Source organism: Pan paniscus, chromosome 6 (assembly GCF_029289425.2).
Source record: "Pan paniscus chromosome 6, NHGRI_mPanPan1-v2.0_pri, whole genome shotgun sequence".
Lineage (NCBI taxonomy): Eukaryota > Metazoa > Chordata > Mammalia > Primates > Hominidae > Pan > Pan paniscus.
In genome coordinates this window covers 192,164,779-192,180,599 of record NC_073255.2, presented here as the reverse complement: position 1 = coordinate 192,180,599, position 15,821 = coordinate 192,164,779, and the positions used below count along the sequence as shown (strand labels likewise).

Below are 15,821 nucleotides of genomic sequence, written 5' to 3'. Positions count from 1 at the left end.
GAGCCTCTGAGGGGATCTCATACCCCAGGATTCTCCAATTTTGACAGCACAAATCTACCAGTCTAAAAAGTAAAGGATTACTAAAGTAAGCCAGGCACCTCCAGATGCTGTGGCTTATGAGGCAGGGTGTGAAGTCTATCTCTTCCAGCCACACAGTCCCTCACAGAGGGGTGCAGCCCCAGGCTCTGAAAAGTGGCCCTTCCACCCTGCCCTGGAAGAGTGGCTCCAAAGGACCTGCTCTGTAGCACTGAGCAAGTTCTGCAGAACAGGTGACCAGGATCCTACCTGGGTAGGCTGTTGAAAGTTAGGGGAGGGAAGTTACCTAAGACATTGAAGAAAGCAGATTCCCCTTCTGGCTGGGGTGGGTGAGTGAGCTAATCCTGATTCCTAACTGAAGGTGAATTATTTCTGATTCACCTGCTAATTTTACTCCCTAACATCATACCCCTAAAAAAATCATAAATTAATGAGTATGGAAATTCTTATGTGTTCAAAATGATTTATGTCCTCTAATGACCAATGGCCTATCTTGCCATGTTTAGAGGCCACATGATTAAGAATGCTTAAAAAGTAGTCTCTTTGGAAATTATCAATTCTGCCCACACTAAGACATTTCAAAGCTCTTAAAAACAAGTATTCATGCACAACTGTTTCTCCTCCAAAAGGAAGATGCTAGACTGTACATCTTATCAAATAAGTGATTAATCAGGATTCTATATGCCCTATTTTTCTTTCACTCTTCTGCTATTTGCCTGTTGGCCATTTTACCACTCATTAGCACCTTTAAACAAATGAGGTCAAACTCCACCCAGCCAACTTGGCAGGCATGAGGTGCCTGCCCAGCGCCTCCACGCTCCTCCCCTGCCCCAAGCACCTCAATGTGCATCTCTCGTGGCCCCCACCTCTGTGTCAAAAGCCATTTACACTCAGTCTCCCTTCCTGCCTAGTCTTCCCAGAACTGTCCTGTTGGAAATCCACCTGCAGCTCTGCCCTTCTCATGGGCAAGTTCAGACTGGGAACCCTACTTCTGAGTCGCTTCTATCTGGCCCCTCTCAGCTCCTCCTTAGCTCTGCTACTCATCCACTCCCAGGCGCTGCCAGAGATCATCCTAGGAAGTCACCTTCTGCCAGAAATCAAGCGACCAGAACAGCGGCATCCTCCTGTCTGGGACCTTAGAGGCTAAAAAACGCGGGTTCCCCTGAATGACACTCACAAGGTGGAGGCTCTGCCTTTGCATGGGTCTTCACCACAAACAAGTTACCACTGCAGATTTGCCACTTAACACAATTCAAACAGCAGCAAAACAGGATGTGAAATATCCCATTTTGCAAATGAAGAAAGGAGGACTTTCAGGAGGCAATAATAAATTTTTGCAGGAAATAATGCCCAGAAGAATTAGTAATGATTCATGCTTTTTGTCTTTTTCCAAATTTTGCTTACTTACTGGTATCATCTAAATGTCAACAGAAACAACTACTACTTTTATCATCAGAAGTACTGGGGAAAGGGGTAAGAACACTGCTAATTCCTCCTTTGCTATTTCAGTAAGAGAGTGCAAGCCATGTTGCCATTTTTAACGTAGTATTTAAATATCTTAAACATTTATAATGTACCTGAAACTGCCTTACATCCTGGACACACAAAAAAAGACCAAAACCCCACTCAGGTAAGTAGCAGTAACATCAGGAGCCGGCTCTGAAAACACACGGTCAGATGAGAAGATCGGGCTGCAGAAGAGGAACAAAGAAAGGACGAACCAGTGTGCGTGGGAGCGGCCATCCAGGGAGGTGTCCCAGAAGACGACCCACTTGAGCTGCATCCAAAGTAATAAGTGGGCCAGAGGCATGAAACATGGCACATCCAGAGAAGGAGCAGGAGTGACAGTAGCAAATTCTAACCCCAACCGAAGTGCTGAGGAATTTCCATGGGTTCTTAGACCAGGGGTTCTCACAGGGCGATGGGCGGCCTCAGAAGCATGTGATGCACGTTTCTGCCCAGCTCTCAACTCAGTGCTCAGCTGTGTCTCATGCCTTTCCATGTACCAACACTTAGGTTAGAACCTCAACAAAATTTGCAAATAATGACTGTCAATCTTTTGTTTGGGTTTATAGAGGATGAGGGACTCACTTTAAATATCTAAATAGTAATGTTTAATTCTTAGAACTATCAACTACAATAATTCAAAAAATGAAATCAAAATAGCAAAAATTACTTCCTAATTCCCACCAATGACCTATTTCAAAAAATACAGTACAAAAGCAGTATCTGTATGAGCCATTTTCCTTTCTTTGCAACTCACTGTAGAAGAATCAAAAATGTGCTGAGCGGGCCCAGAAGACAGGACAGACAAAAGCAGTGGGCACAACTGGCCCCCAGATCTCCACTCTAAGGACCTGGAGCTTCCAAGCAGCAGGACCAATTCCAGAGCCCATGCAGAGAAGGAACAAGGTGAGCTCGAACATCTTCTTGCACCAGAAAGTGAGGACATGTTCCAAGAGTAATGGCAACAAATCAAAGGACACAGAAACCAGTTTAAAGGGGCTCTCACTGGTCAATCTGGTACAATTCTAACATCAACATAAATAATGACAGTGACAGTTCATTGCATAAAGTAACAATTCATACACCCACACTGACATAAATAAATGAACAAATAGATGAAGGAGAAGTGTAAATTATCACAGCAGGAGTATGACAGCTAACAAATACAGGAGTGTTGGCATTAGAAAAACTTCAGTGCCTGCTAACAATAGTGAAAATTTGATCAGAAATGGGATATTTACATAGTCCCAATAGTCTCAAAGTATCTTCCTATAAATTACTTACTAGTTACAAAGGGTAAAACTGTAACATTACAGAGGAGAGACTTGGCAAACATCACTTTTACCCACCCGCCGCCCCATCAAAGTTAATCTTGTCAATATTGGACAAACCTCCCAACTGAACGCACTAAGAAGGACCCGATATCCCCTCTGGGGTGTTCCTGCCAAATATGGACAACCTGAAACCGATCAGGATGAATCATAAAATAATCCAAATTAAAGGGCATTCCCTCTGCTCTTTCAAAAGGTCAAGGGCAAGAAACAGCAGATTTAGGGGACACTATGAATATAATGCATGATCCTGGCTGGACCCTGAAAGGTGGGGGTTAGCTACAGAGGACATAATTGGTCCAGTGAATAAAATCTGAATATGTACTATGGATAAGATGATAGTATCAGTGCACAAAAATTTTTATTTTTGATAATGTACAAATATGGTTTTGTAAGAGAGTATCTGTGTGCTGAATCATAACACACCATGTCTCCAACCTACTCTCGAAGGTTTGGGAAAGAAGGTTTTTGTGCATGCAAATGAACAAAAAGACAGACCAGGATAAAGCAAACTTGACAAAATGTAAACAACTGGTGAATCTGATAAAGAACGTATGAGAGTTTCTCCTACTGTTCTTAAAACTAAAATTATATTAAAACATTCCCTTTCCCACCTCCCCAAGCTCCACAAAACGGATCAGGTATATACATATCATTCCAAAAGTGGGAGTAACTTTTGAGAAGGTAGGAAGGGAAGAAATTTACAAATGCAGTCCAAAGCCATAAAAGCATGATCCCACAAATAAACTGGGACCTTCGGCATGCTGCATTTTGACAGCCTTTTAAAAATAAAATACAAGAGCATCACAATTGGACAGCTGGCTTTCCTGCGGGGGCATTCTGTGCTGCTCCCATTTCTCTGTGTGGCCAACAGAATAAAGGACTGTTTACTTAATTTGCTGCCAAATTCTTAAAATTTTCATTAACTTGATTAGAATAAAGCAGCTGAATTGGTATTTGCTTTCATTTTCTTAAAGATCAATATAAACAGCCACTCCAAAAAAAAAAAAAAACCATTTTCTTTTTCCTTCAACTAAAAGGGTGGTAACATTTATTGAGTTATTATCACATACTCAAGCACTGTACCACTAACTTTACATGATTATGACATTTAATCCTTACAAGGATCCTGGGAGGAGAGTTGGTTCTCATTGTACTGATGAGGAAACTGGGATTCATTGAGGCCAGGCAACCAAGGTTACAGAGATGCAAAATGAAAACCAAGATGCAAACACTTCAAAGACTATACCATTCTCCCTAAATAGGAAGACAGAAACTGACCGCCTAAGGCAAAGAATTTCCCCTGGCACTTGTTTGTTCTAATTCCTTTTTCCTGTGTTTAATCACACAGACTGGTTTTAGATGACTATAGTAAGTTTACACTAAGTAAATATTTTATATTTTATATTTGCTGTTATTACTTGAATTGTTTTTCTGGGAATTATGTACAGGTTATGAACAAAATTATAATGTAACAAGGTTGTTCTTTTGGTTTCTTAAACACTGAAAAATAGCTTTCTGAGAAATGGGCAAATGGAGAATATTTCTATATTCTAAGTAATTAAAAGAGAACCATTCCATGAAATATAATTCTACAGATGAACTATTTACTTAATACTCAGGAAGGCACATAAAATTTTAGCAGTATTTGCTGCTAACACTACTTATAAGCAGCATTAATTTGTTCCTTTTGTAATCTCACCTAGCAAATTCAGACAGTAAAATGAGTGGAAAAAAAATGGAAATTCACGTACACAGAAATTGATTAGCCTCATAACAAAAGATCTCTTTCCATTTCAAATTCCCCTAATATTTCCCTTCAAAGTTTTAAATGCAAAATGTGACTTAATTTGATTCACACAGAAATGTTCAAGGATAGATTCACACAGCACGTAGCAAGTGATGGCTATTCTTAACCAGGACACAATATGCACTCCCTTTCCTGGGCCAGCGGCCCAGGTTCTGGAACCGGGATGATGGAACCCCAGCCACTCGCCAGGCCTATATTCAAAGCTGAGGCTACTTACCAACCAGGCTGCTTTTTCATGTATCAAATCCTTCTCAGCCTATTGTTCCAGGCAGTCACTATCAGTCTGTTGCACTGGCAACCAAAATGAAACCTAACCATCATCATCATCATCATCATTATCCTAAGAGCCCCCATTAAGCATTTTCCGAATCAATCTGGACTGCTAACAGTAGAATATTATCCCCAATCAAGAAACAAATAACACCATGAAAAACACAGCAGATAAAATAGACAACTATCATAAACAAGGGTGAAGAGCGTAAGATTCAGCACTAACCCACAGGTGGAAGCCCAGCTCTACCACCTAGTAGGTGTGCGGCGGCCCTAGGCTGGTTACATAGCCTCTTTGAGATTCAACGCACTCGCCTCAGAAGGATGTTGTGAGTACATGCTAAACACTCAATAAATAATAGCCACTACTATTATCTGGCATAAAAATCACATAATTTATTTCTAAAAGGGGCCTTAGAAGCATTCTACAAAGAAAATGGGAAGTTATGAAATGCCTTCTGTGTACCAGAAGCTTTCATTTACTGATGCCTCACAGCAGACTTACTAACCCCACTTGCAGACTGGAAATTAAAGTTCAGAAAAATGAAATGATTGTTCAGGGTCCCAAAGAACAGACAACTATTCAAACAGGAGTCTTTCTGCACCCAAAGCCACACTGTTTTACCCCATCACATGACTGCGTGCACAGGTGAGCTCTCAGTCCTAGAGAAAGGCTCCAATCTCTATACTCTACAGCAAGAAATTTCAGAGCAGCCAATGGCAAAACGCAATGCCAACAATAGCCCTTGAATCTGCATAGTCACTTTTCAAGCTTTAAACCAAGACGTTGACCCTAGTCAACACAATCGTGTAAGAAACAATACCAGGAAGCATGCTGCTCATCTCTTTTCGAAAATGTTCCCTATGCACACGCATACTGCAGCAGCAGCCACAAAGAGGACCACCAAGAAAGGACTAGACATTCTCTTACAATAAGTACCAAGGAAAATCACCTGAAAGGCGATACAATTAACCACAGGGCAGACTACAAAAACCTATGGTCTTAAGACTCAGCCTCTCTCACCTTTCAAAAAACCCAGTTTAATAAAACCCAACGATAAATTATTTCATTATAAGTAATGACATATGGAAAATATAGAAGAAAACTCCATTTGATTCACAATTGCCTCACAGACATGAGTACACTCACAGAAACCTAATTAAATTGTATATCATAGTAAGAATGGCAAGAAAACTGTGCTTTCATAAACATGTGAACAATCCTGTGGACACATATTTCAACTGCAATCACCCACCAGAGCACAAGTTCTTGAATGGCACTATGCAAAGATAGTTTGCTATCCTGTCTAGAGCCGTGAAGAATAGGAGACTACTGAATGCAAAGAATAATTGAATTAAATGCATTAGATTTAGTTACACTAGTTAAATTAGAAAAAAGGGAAGGAGGTAATTTAGGTTAGGATATAGTATAGGTTAGAAAAAATGGGAAATGCGAACCAACAATAAAATGTTTTTTATTAAATAAGTAATCATAAAACTAAAATGTATATAATAATATTCTGTATAGGTACTATGTACAAGTTAATCGTCCCCAAATGCTAAGCTCCTGTCAGCCAAGGCCTGCTCAGCCCTCGGCTCCTTAAGATTTTCATAGGCAGAAAACATCCCTGAGCATTAAGATCACAGCCCCCATATGCAGAGAATGCCTCTCCAGCAGCCAGGAACAGAAACACAAGCCAAAATAAATGCTTCCTTTTTGCACTGTCTGAAATAAGCACAATTTGCAATTAACCACCATTAGGAATATGTTCTCTTAAAAATAGTCCTCACCCACAAAAAAACAAAAAACAATGCCATTAGGCAAATACTATTTGTTCTGGTTCAGAGAAATACGAACAAGACATCTTCCCTGCTAGGTCAAAAGTGCCAATGTGCTATTGGAGGGGACTGAGTAAACCCTAAGATACGAACATGTGGGCTAGTTAACACTTAAGAAGTAAAAGATAAAGAGCTGTTCCAAAGTACTGGTTTGACAGCTATTTTCATGAAAAATTCCTTTGTTTTTCCTATTTATTGTAAAATTAGCATGATTTTGGAATTAGGTCTGATATAAATTTTTTCCATTGGAGAAAAAGAGTAAAAATTCATGTAGATAAAATTCTTTTAAAGGAAAGCTGTTTATGAGTGTAAAAGCTGCTCTTTGATGGTAGAAACTGGACCCTTCACTTCCCAGCCTGCCAGTGCAGAGTACATGCAGCCCTGTACATCGGCCATTGTAACAAACAGCACCAGTTCTGGTTGCTATGGGAAAAGGCCTAATTCCCAACAATGGCCAACATCTCATCTTAAAAAAAGTCTGTAACACAAGTAAAAGAATGAGACACTGATTAACACAGTACACTTAAAAACAAGGTCAAAAGCAAAAGGGCCATAAACACTGAAGAAACTGAGTGCTTGAGTTCTCACCTAAAGGTAACAAATTCATATAATATGAAAACAATTTTATGTAACACCATTCTTCTCAACATTTCTAATTACAATGAATAGATGTGAGAAAACAGATTCAGATAAAATTATGCATCCTACTGGATAGTCTACATATGGAACTTCTAATCACAGTATTTTATAAAGATTTTCTTATAGCACATGAAAAAGTCAAAGTTTTGTTCTACAAACCTAGAAATAAAAGCACTAAATCTCAGCTAATTAACCAACTAACAAAATGAGTTATTCTTAAGCACAAGCAAGGAGACGAAGTAACGTTCTCCTTCACATGATCACATGTCCTACCGTCCTGAAATGGACTAAAAGAGATAAGTTATTTTCTTTTTTTACTGTATATATTTTTTGTGTCTTTTAAAGCAATCGTTGCTAGCTGGTTTACTCTAGAAGCCTATGTTTACAACTTTCCTACTTTCTTCCTCAGTTTATAATATAAATTGCATACAATGAATAGCACTGTTATAGGGCAGAGCAATTACAGAGACCATAGTATTTGTTATAGAATTCATTTTCATGAAAACAACAGATGAGAGCTACTTACCACAACTAATAAGACTATATGGTGGGATAAAGAAGCAAGTGTTCTACAGATCACTTCTTTATGGAAGAATCTTCTGCAATGGAAATCTATCTGCAGTGACTGGTTTTATTTTAGAGTACTGAACCTATCCAAACTACAGTGGAAAACTGCACTTCCTGTGCCTGACTGAAAATGACCTGATATGGACAATGATGAAAAGCAAGAGAAAGAAATGAGGCATGCTCCACTTCTGAAAGCATGTGGGAAGAGCATACAGGGCTTCAATTCTCAATTCGATGACGCTTTTTTTTTTTTTAATGGGGCAAACTGAAAACAGAAAACAAGCAGTAGTCCAGTAGTCTGGGACAAAGCTGATTCAAATTAGACACACACCTGCACTGCCCACCACTCCCACTGTCCCACAGCTGCTCACTGAGTCTAAAGCTATACACCACAAATGATTTGTGTAAAGGAAAATTTATTCCCAAAACAAACGTAATGATTTTATCACAAATTATCTACAATAAGAAGCTAAAACTGAGTGATATCTAATTTAGGGATTGTCACACTGGCCTTTCATTAAGACTCAAAAGAGAAAACTGAAGCATGTGCCACATAACATTCTGCTCAGATGGGCGACACCTGCAAAGGTGGTCCCATGAGGTTATGACACTGTATTTTTACTGTACCTTCACTCAGATACATTTCGACACACAACTACTCATCATTGTGTGACAACTGCCTATAGTATTCAGCACAGTAACATGCTGCACAGGCTTGTGGCCAGGGAGCAACAGGCTGTACCATATAGCCTAGGTGTGCAGCAGGCTGTACCGTCTGTGTATGGAAGTACATTCTAGCACGTTCAGACAATGACAAAATCGCCTAACAACACATTTCTCAGAATGTATGCCCGTCGTCAAGCGGCAATTCTTATACCAACTTCAAGTAGGTAGAGATTGGTTACAAGACTATAACAGAGGTAACTTTTAATTCTTTCTTCAAAAACATTCTCTGCAAATGAGGACATTCTATGTGATACACAGACTCAAAGAGGCTCTCATAAAACTTGTCAACTTACCCCACCTGACAGCTTAATCACCCTGACCTTGGAGCTGATGTGGGGCCCGTCTCCACCACCACTGTTTGTCCTGTGCGTGACAGTCCTTTTCACGCCAGGCTTTGTGTCCTGGGGCCGGCCCTGGATGGACGCCACCCGAGGAGTCTGGGGGACAGCTGGCTCCTCCACATCTGCAGGTTTGATCGGGAGCACTTTATGCAGCGGCTGAGTCTGACTTTGAGGAACTGTTCTGGTCTGTCTCAAATGTTTCAGTGCTTTCATCTGTTGTCCTTGATACTGCATGTTGGCACTGGATGGTACAAAATTGGATGTTTTGGGCTGAACGTTTGAAATACTGACATCCTGGTTTTTAACAAGAAGTCTGTTCTTCACATTTTGTCTGACCTGTGCACCTGGAAAGGGCAACAGTGGGTTACCATTGGTGGGTGATGGTGACAGTGCCTGCTCTTCCTGCTCTGCTGGGGGTGGGGGAGCGTACAGCTGCTGCTGTTGCTGCGCGAGTCTCTCCAGCAGCTCCTTCTTCCTGGCACCAGCCTGCTGCTGCCGCCGTAACTCCTTCTGTTTCAGGATTTCTTCTCTTAGGCGTTTCTGTTCTTCTATCTTTAAGCGATATAACCTTGTTTCCTCATCTTCATCAGGAAACTAAAATGGAAAACATACACGGTTTACTTTGCTATACAGGCAAGGTGCCCATAGTCTATTTCAACAAATTACAAGAACACAGTTACCACAAGTCCTTTAATTCAGTATCTGAAAGAAGTCACTCAAAATCTGTTTGAAGACTTTAAGTATAACTCCTTCCTCTGGGGAGGGGGAAAAAAAGCCACACAGCTAAAGCTAATTTGGAAAATCTTATCAGAATATTAAAAATGAAATAATGTAAATTTCCACTCATTTACAAGTTTGAAACCAATTAAACTATTCATTTAAGATATCAAAATATGTTTCAAACAGGAATGGCAGCAGTAGGGAGGCCTGCTGTCACACAGGTTTTATCTGGCTCTTCTCTGACAAACCAACAAAAGGTGGGGTGTAAATGACCTGAAAGGCTCTGATTAGAACTATTGATTTTTCGTGCAGAATTTTCAGCCTGATCTCAAACTCATTTGTCACAGAATAATTGGTTATAATGAACAGCACAAGTCAATCTCTCTGACCTTGAACTCATGCACTCTCCTCAGAATCAAAATGTTGCCAATTGCAGTATTGGAATATTAATGGTATATAAGGAACGCCTTTAATATTCCAAGTTCCAAACCATTCTTCAAGTCCATACAAAAAAATCTTTGAAAAACTCCAGTAACTTTCAATAAAAAGCATCCAATAGGGAAAATGTATAAAAAGTTAAGCATTTTTAAAGAATTGTAATAATATTCTTTAAAAATCATCCATATCCACAGACCCCGTGTAAAATAATGTAACAGGATTTAATCTATCTAGAATTCAGCTATTTCACCATCTTACTTTCCCTAAATAAACCTTAAGAATTAGGAACTTAAGACAAAAGCACAGCTGAGGAGTCGGCTGGTGCCCTGGAGCTTGAGTGCCCGGTGCCAGCCCTCACTCAGGGATTACTTGTCGACCTGGAAGCAATTCCGACCACCTCTGTTCTCTAATATCACATCTAGGGCAGATTTCAAACTGCAAAAATGAAGGTGGGTGAGAGGCTGTTTACAAGGGTAGGCATACAGAGCAAGACGTGACGTCCAGGGGGATAGTGGACACAAGGGACATGGGCATCGGGGAAGCAGACGGCTGGGGACATATTCACAGGACCCAAGGGGCCACTGCCTCAAAACACAGGAATAATTGCTAGTCATCGGAATTTCTTCCCATGCAGTCAAGAAAGAGTTAAAGCATGTTCAGAACAGCAACTGAAATACTTGAAAAGACTTCCAAATAAGCAGATTCACCCTTTATTATATCATCATCAAGAGGGGTGAACATACGAAAATAAGTCACACTTAGCTAAGCAAAACAAATAGAAGATCTTTCTTCTAAAAAGTAAAAAAATATATATAATCCTGGTCCCCTTTATATAGAGAGAGAAAATTAAAAGAAAATAAATCAAGACATTCCATTTATACTACGGTGACCTACAGGTTCCATTTCACTCAAGGCATCTTTTTGAAATAACTCCATGGAAGAATCCTTTAGAAGTTCGCCTAAATCAACTATCATGGAAGGAACTGATCGCCAGATGTGCCAGCAGGATGCCTGAAAGGCAACTTCCCCTATTAGGTAGCCCTGTTATTATGAATGTGTGACTTCATTTTTCTGAACCAAATCAGTTACACATACTGAGTTAGGAGCTGGCTATATACACTAGAAGTATGATAAAACTTTTACCAAAGACTTCTTTCTAAACTATTCCGATCCAGTTTGTAAATCTACATTATTTTTTCACATATTGATTTTAAAACCAAAAGTCACTCGTGTTCTAATAAGAGTTCATTGTATGTTAATATTTCAACTTTGTACTTCCAATTTGGTAAACAATACATTACAACTGCTACAATAATGTATCAGAAGAAAATCTAACTGAAAAAAATGAACTGATTAAAAGGTAAAACCAGTGTTGACTGGTTTTTATGAAACTAAGAAAGCATGACTTGCCTAAACTCTTCTCTAAAGCCATTCCTCATGACATTGCTATTGGACAAGTTAACTCGCTGCACTGCTCCAGAGCACTCCACATGCATTTCACTAAGGCTGACACGCCCTCCAGGCGCCAGCCTTCCGCACAGGCCGCCCTGGCCGACCCTCCTTTACCCGATGAGGAGACTGAGGCTTGTGGGAGAAGACGGCCTCAACTAAAGCCAGGTAAAGACTGAGCTGCATTGATTGTTCACACTCACTACATTCTGTGCCTACTGAAAAATCAGGAACAGCAGCAACAACATATATCATCATAATTCAACACAAAGCAAACCCCCAGAAATCCTAAAAGACCAACAAGAAAATTGGTCCTATCTTCTAGAAGTTAATAGTGTAAATCAAGAAAAGTCACAGAAACCTACGGGATTCACCAGGTGTCAGCACATGACACCCCACAGGCTGAGTCTGGTCCACCACCTGGTTTTATAAAGTAAAGTTTTACTGGAACGCAGTCACATCTATTCATGGAAGAACTATATTTAAATTGCCTTTGTGCTAAAATGGCGGAGAAGGGTAATTACGACAGTCTGGACTATAAAGTCTAAAATATTTATAAAATATTTGGGCCCTTTACAGAAAAAGTTTGTTAAGCCCCGGTATATATCAATTCTGTATAACAGAACAGTAACTGTACAAATATATAAATAAAATCTAATCTTGTAAACTAGTGAGAATACAAGTTTTTTTTAATAAACATGGCTGTTAGGTTAAAAAAAAAAAAAAGACCCAGGTGAAAAAAGTGGGAAGATTTTGTGAATAACTTAGTGAGAGTGAACTAAGACATCCAAGTTGATTCTAAGGCTTCTTGTTTGAGACCAACATTTGTTAATAAGAGCAGTGTCCTACCTCTGGTTCTGTTTTTGCCTCTTCTTTAGGTTGAGCCACAGGGCTAGCTGGCTTGACTTTCACTTCCGTCTTTCCCTGTGAGCTTCTGGAACCCGCCACGGCCCGCGAGGGTGCTGACGCGCTGACGATAGGTTTCACTTGTGCTGAGGGCGTGGCAGAGCAGCGGCTGCTGCTCATTTCTATCACGTGTGACGGCGCTATGGGTAATTCACGCAAATTGCTGTTCCTTGGTGCAGTGGGCTGCATTTGCTGCATGGGCCGCTTGCTTACATTCTGAGAAGTTGTATTCTTTTCACAAAAAGAAAGAGATTCTAATTGTAAGTGGAAACTTGGCAGAAGGAACATTAAAAGGCACATTATTAAATAAAAACAATAAATCATTCTAATTAGTAAATGACTTCTTTTGGGGAGCAGATACTTTTTTCTCATACTTTTTTTCTCATACATAAATGTCACCTGATCCATGTGGCAGCATGCCTCATCCTAATGTTAACAACTTCCATTGGTAAAGTTGTCATACTTGCCTACAGAGGGGCTCCTCTTCATAGAAATTACACCAGGCTGATCTTTAGCAGGTGCTTCAGTAAAGGGACTGACAGTTTTAAAAGAATTAATACAGCCAAAAAACCACTCTATCTGCCACCAGAGATCAACGGGATTCACATGCTACTATTTTACCTAGTCACTTAAATTTAAGCTGGAACAAGGAAAGAATCAAGCATCAGGTCAATGTCCTAAGAAACATGACCCCCGGGAGAAGAAAGGTGCCAGAACGTTTTACTCGAGAGGAAATGCTTAGTCATATTCATCCTGGGGATTCTTAAGAGAGAACCAACACCTGGAGGAGGCAAAGAGAACACGAGAGAGCTGGAAGGGGGGAGGGGGAAGCAGGGGGATCTCCGAGGTCCCGCAAGTCAAATATCCCAGTGCACGAGGGTCATGAGAATAGCCTACCATTATTCTAACAAATGAAACCCAGGTTATAAAGCACCCTCTTCTCAGATTTAGAAATCTTTTCTTGCTGTTCACAGCACTTTAGTTGCAATGTTTACTTTAAGAAAGAAAGAGGCAAATATCAGGAAAACTGAGATTCCAAGCAGCTAAGTGACATGACTGAAGCTCAAGGGTGAAAAGGAGACAATACCAAAAGAAAACTGACAGGCGAGAACCCTGACCACTGACCACACTGTGTCTCTTTTTCTAAAAACCAAATTACAAAGTCTCATATATATTTAATGGAGGCAAGAGCCCTGACCACTGACCACTAGCCACATTGTGTCTCTCTTTCCTAAAAGCCAAATTACAAAAGCCTCTTATATATATTTAATGGAGGCAAAAACCCTGACCACTAGCCACACTGTGTCTCTCTTTCCTAAAAACAAAATTACAAAAGCTTCTTATATGTATTTAATGGAGGACAAGGGCAATAACTGTGGCCTTTTATTTTCAGAGCAATACATTGTTTCCCAGTTTCTTTTAATGCATGACAAGTCACACATTTGCTGATGGTGCTTGAGAACACAACCCCACAAATAAATGTATGCTAATCTCCCTCGACTGAGTATAAGCTCCTTGAAGGAAAAGAATTTGTCTCTTCTGTTCACTGCTGTATTTCCAGGACTAGAGTAGCACCTGGCAATAGAACAGTCAACGTATTTTTCCTGAATTCATTTATGTATTTATTCAGAGACCAAAAAGACAGAGATAATCTATACATCAAAAAATAAGCCACTGGTAAAGGGAAAGTGACTACCACCCAAAAGTATTTTCTAAAGTTACGTGTCTATTAATTCCTGTCTATTGCTATAGAAATATCTAGATATAAGAAAGATGCTTAAGTAAATATTAACAGTCTTTGAGACACAAAAGGAGTATCTTATCAATTCTTGTAGTCAAGAAAACAAATCACCTGAGTGTTTTTTAAAACATGGATTCACTTCAGAACTAGGTACTACACATTTTATAAACAGAAATCAGAACTGGAAAATATTCTAACCTACATATTATGCCCCTCAAGTCCTGTAAGTTAAAAGGCCTCCCAGGAAGACACAGGGAAGACACCCCTTGACACTTACATGCCGGAGCCCCTGGCGCTGGGGGCACTGCATCCGGCTGCTGCTGGCCTGAGGCTGAGCGGTCTGTACGTGAGGCCGGAACTGTGGCTGAGACATCGGCATCAAAGGAGGGGGCGGGACGGACAGGTGGTGGTGGTGGTGGTGCTGGTGCTGGTGCTGCGGCGGGTGCTGTGGTGGGTGCTGGGGTGGGGGCTGGTGCTGGGGCGGGGGCTGGTGCGGGGGCTGGTGCGGAGGCTGGTGCTGTGGCGGGGGCTGTTGCTGAGGCTGCTGAGGCTGAGGCTGATGCGGAGGGGGCAGTGGAGGATGCAACGGCCCCTTCCATTTCCAAAGAAAGAGAAACAACAGTTCATAAATGGTTACACCGGGCATAATCACTTCAATCATTTCCTAAAAAACCTCAACACAAGAAAGGAACTTTCAGCGGTACCAAAACTTCATTTTAGACTTGCTGATGAAGGTAATACTATCTTAAATGCAGTAATAAGCCAGAAGCTATTACCTTAAATTTTATATTTAATCCAGTAATTCTAGGATTGAATTGTCCTGAGGAAAACTAGGTATGCAGACAAACTCATAACTCTAAAGTATGTTCCCTGTAGCACTATGATACTAAAGTACTGAAACCAGTATACACACATGCAACCACACAGACAGCATGAAAGGGAACCGCATACAGCACTCTCAAACGATGGCATCAAAACCAACTCGCTGACATGAAAAGATCAAATGATATGTGACACTGGAGGGGAAAAGCAGGTGGCGAGAAGATGTGCATTTAAAAAAAGACAAAAAAAAAAGCTCCTGAATTGTTTCTAGGTAACGAGAGTATTTAATTTCCTTTCTTATATATACTTGAAAATTTCTGCAATGGGGATGTATTAATTGCATTTTTTTAATAAAAAGAAAAATTCTTAAAAACATTTTATCTTCCTTTAACACCCTAGATAATATTCATTTTCCGTTTTTGGCTTAGATACGTATTCCACGTATTTTTAAATAGTTGATTCAAGTTTACCATCGCTATGTATTTTAATAGTAACCCTACAATACAAGAAGAAATATACACTTGGTAACAAAGATGTTACAGACACATGTCAACCCATGAAGCAGAAGCCGATGGGCAGAGGGCACTCAAGGCCTTCAAATAACCAGTGAAAACCCATGAAGCAGAAGCTGGTCGGCAGAGGGCACTCAAGGCCTTCAAATAACCGGTGAACAGCAACAT

The 15,821-nt window shown here is 40.3% G+C and overlaps 1 protein-coding gene across 8 annotated transcripts in view; it reads right to left on the bottom strand.

Moving 5' to 3' along the window:
- RBM33 (RNA binding motif protein 33) overlaps positions 1 to 15,821 on the bottom strand; it is a 137,001-nt gene that overhangs the window by 26,862 nt on the left and 94,318 nt on the right. For all 8 annotated transcript variants that reach the window (XM_055115555.2, XM_008969425.5, XM_003816348.6 and 5 more), the window contains 3 exons: positions 14,597 to 14,911; positions 12,522 to 12,809; positions 9,018 to 9,659 (listed from right to left, as the gene is read on the bottom strand). In XM_055115555.2, the coding sequence (XP_054971530.1) occupies positions 9,018 to 9,659; positions 12,522 to 12,809; positions 14,597 to 14,911 (1,245 nt within the window). The remainder of the gene's footprint in view (positions 1 to 9,017; positions 9,660 to 12,521; positions 12,810 to 14,596; positions 14,912 to 15,821) is intronic.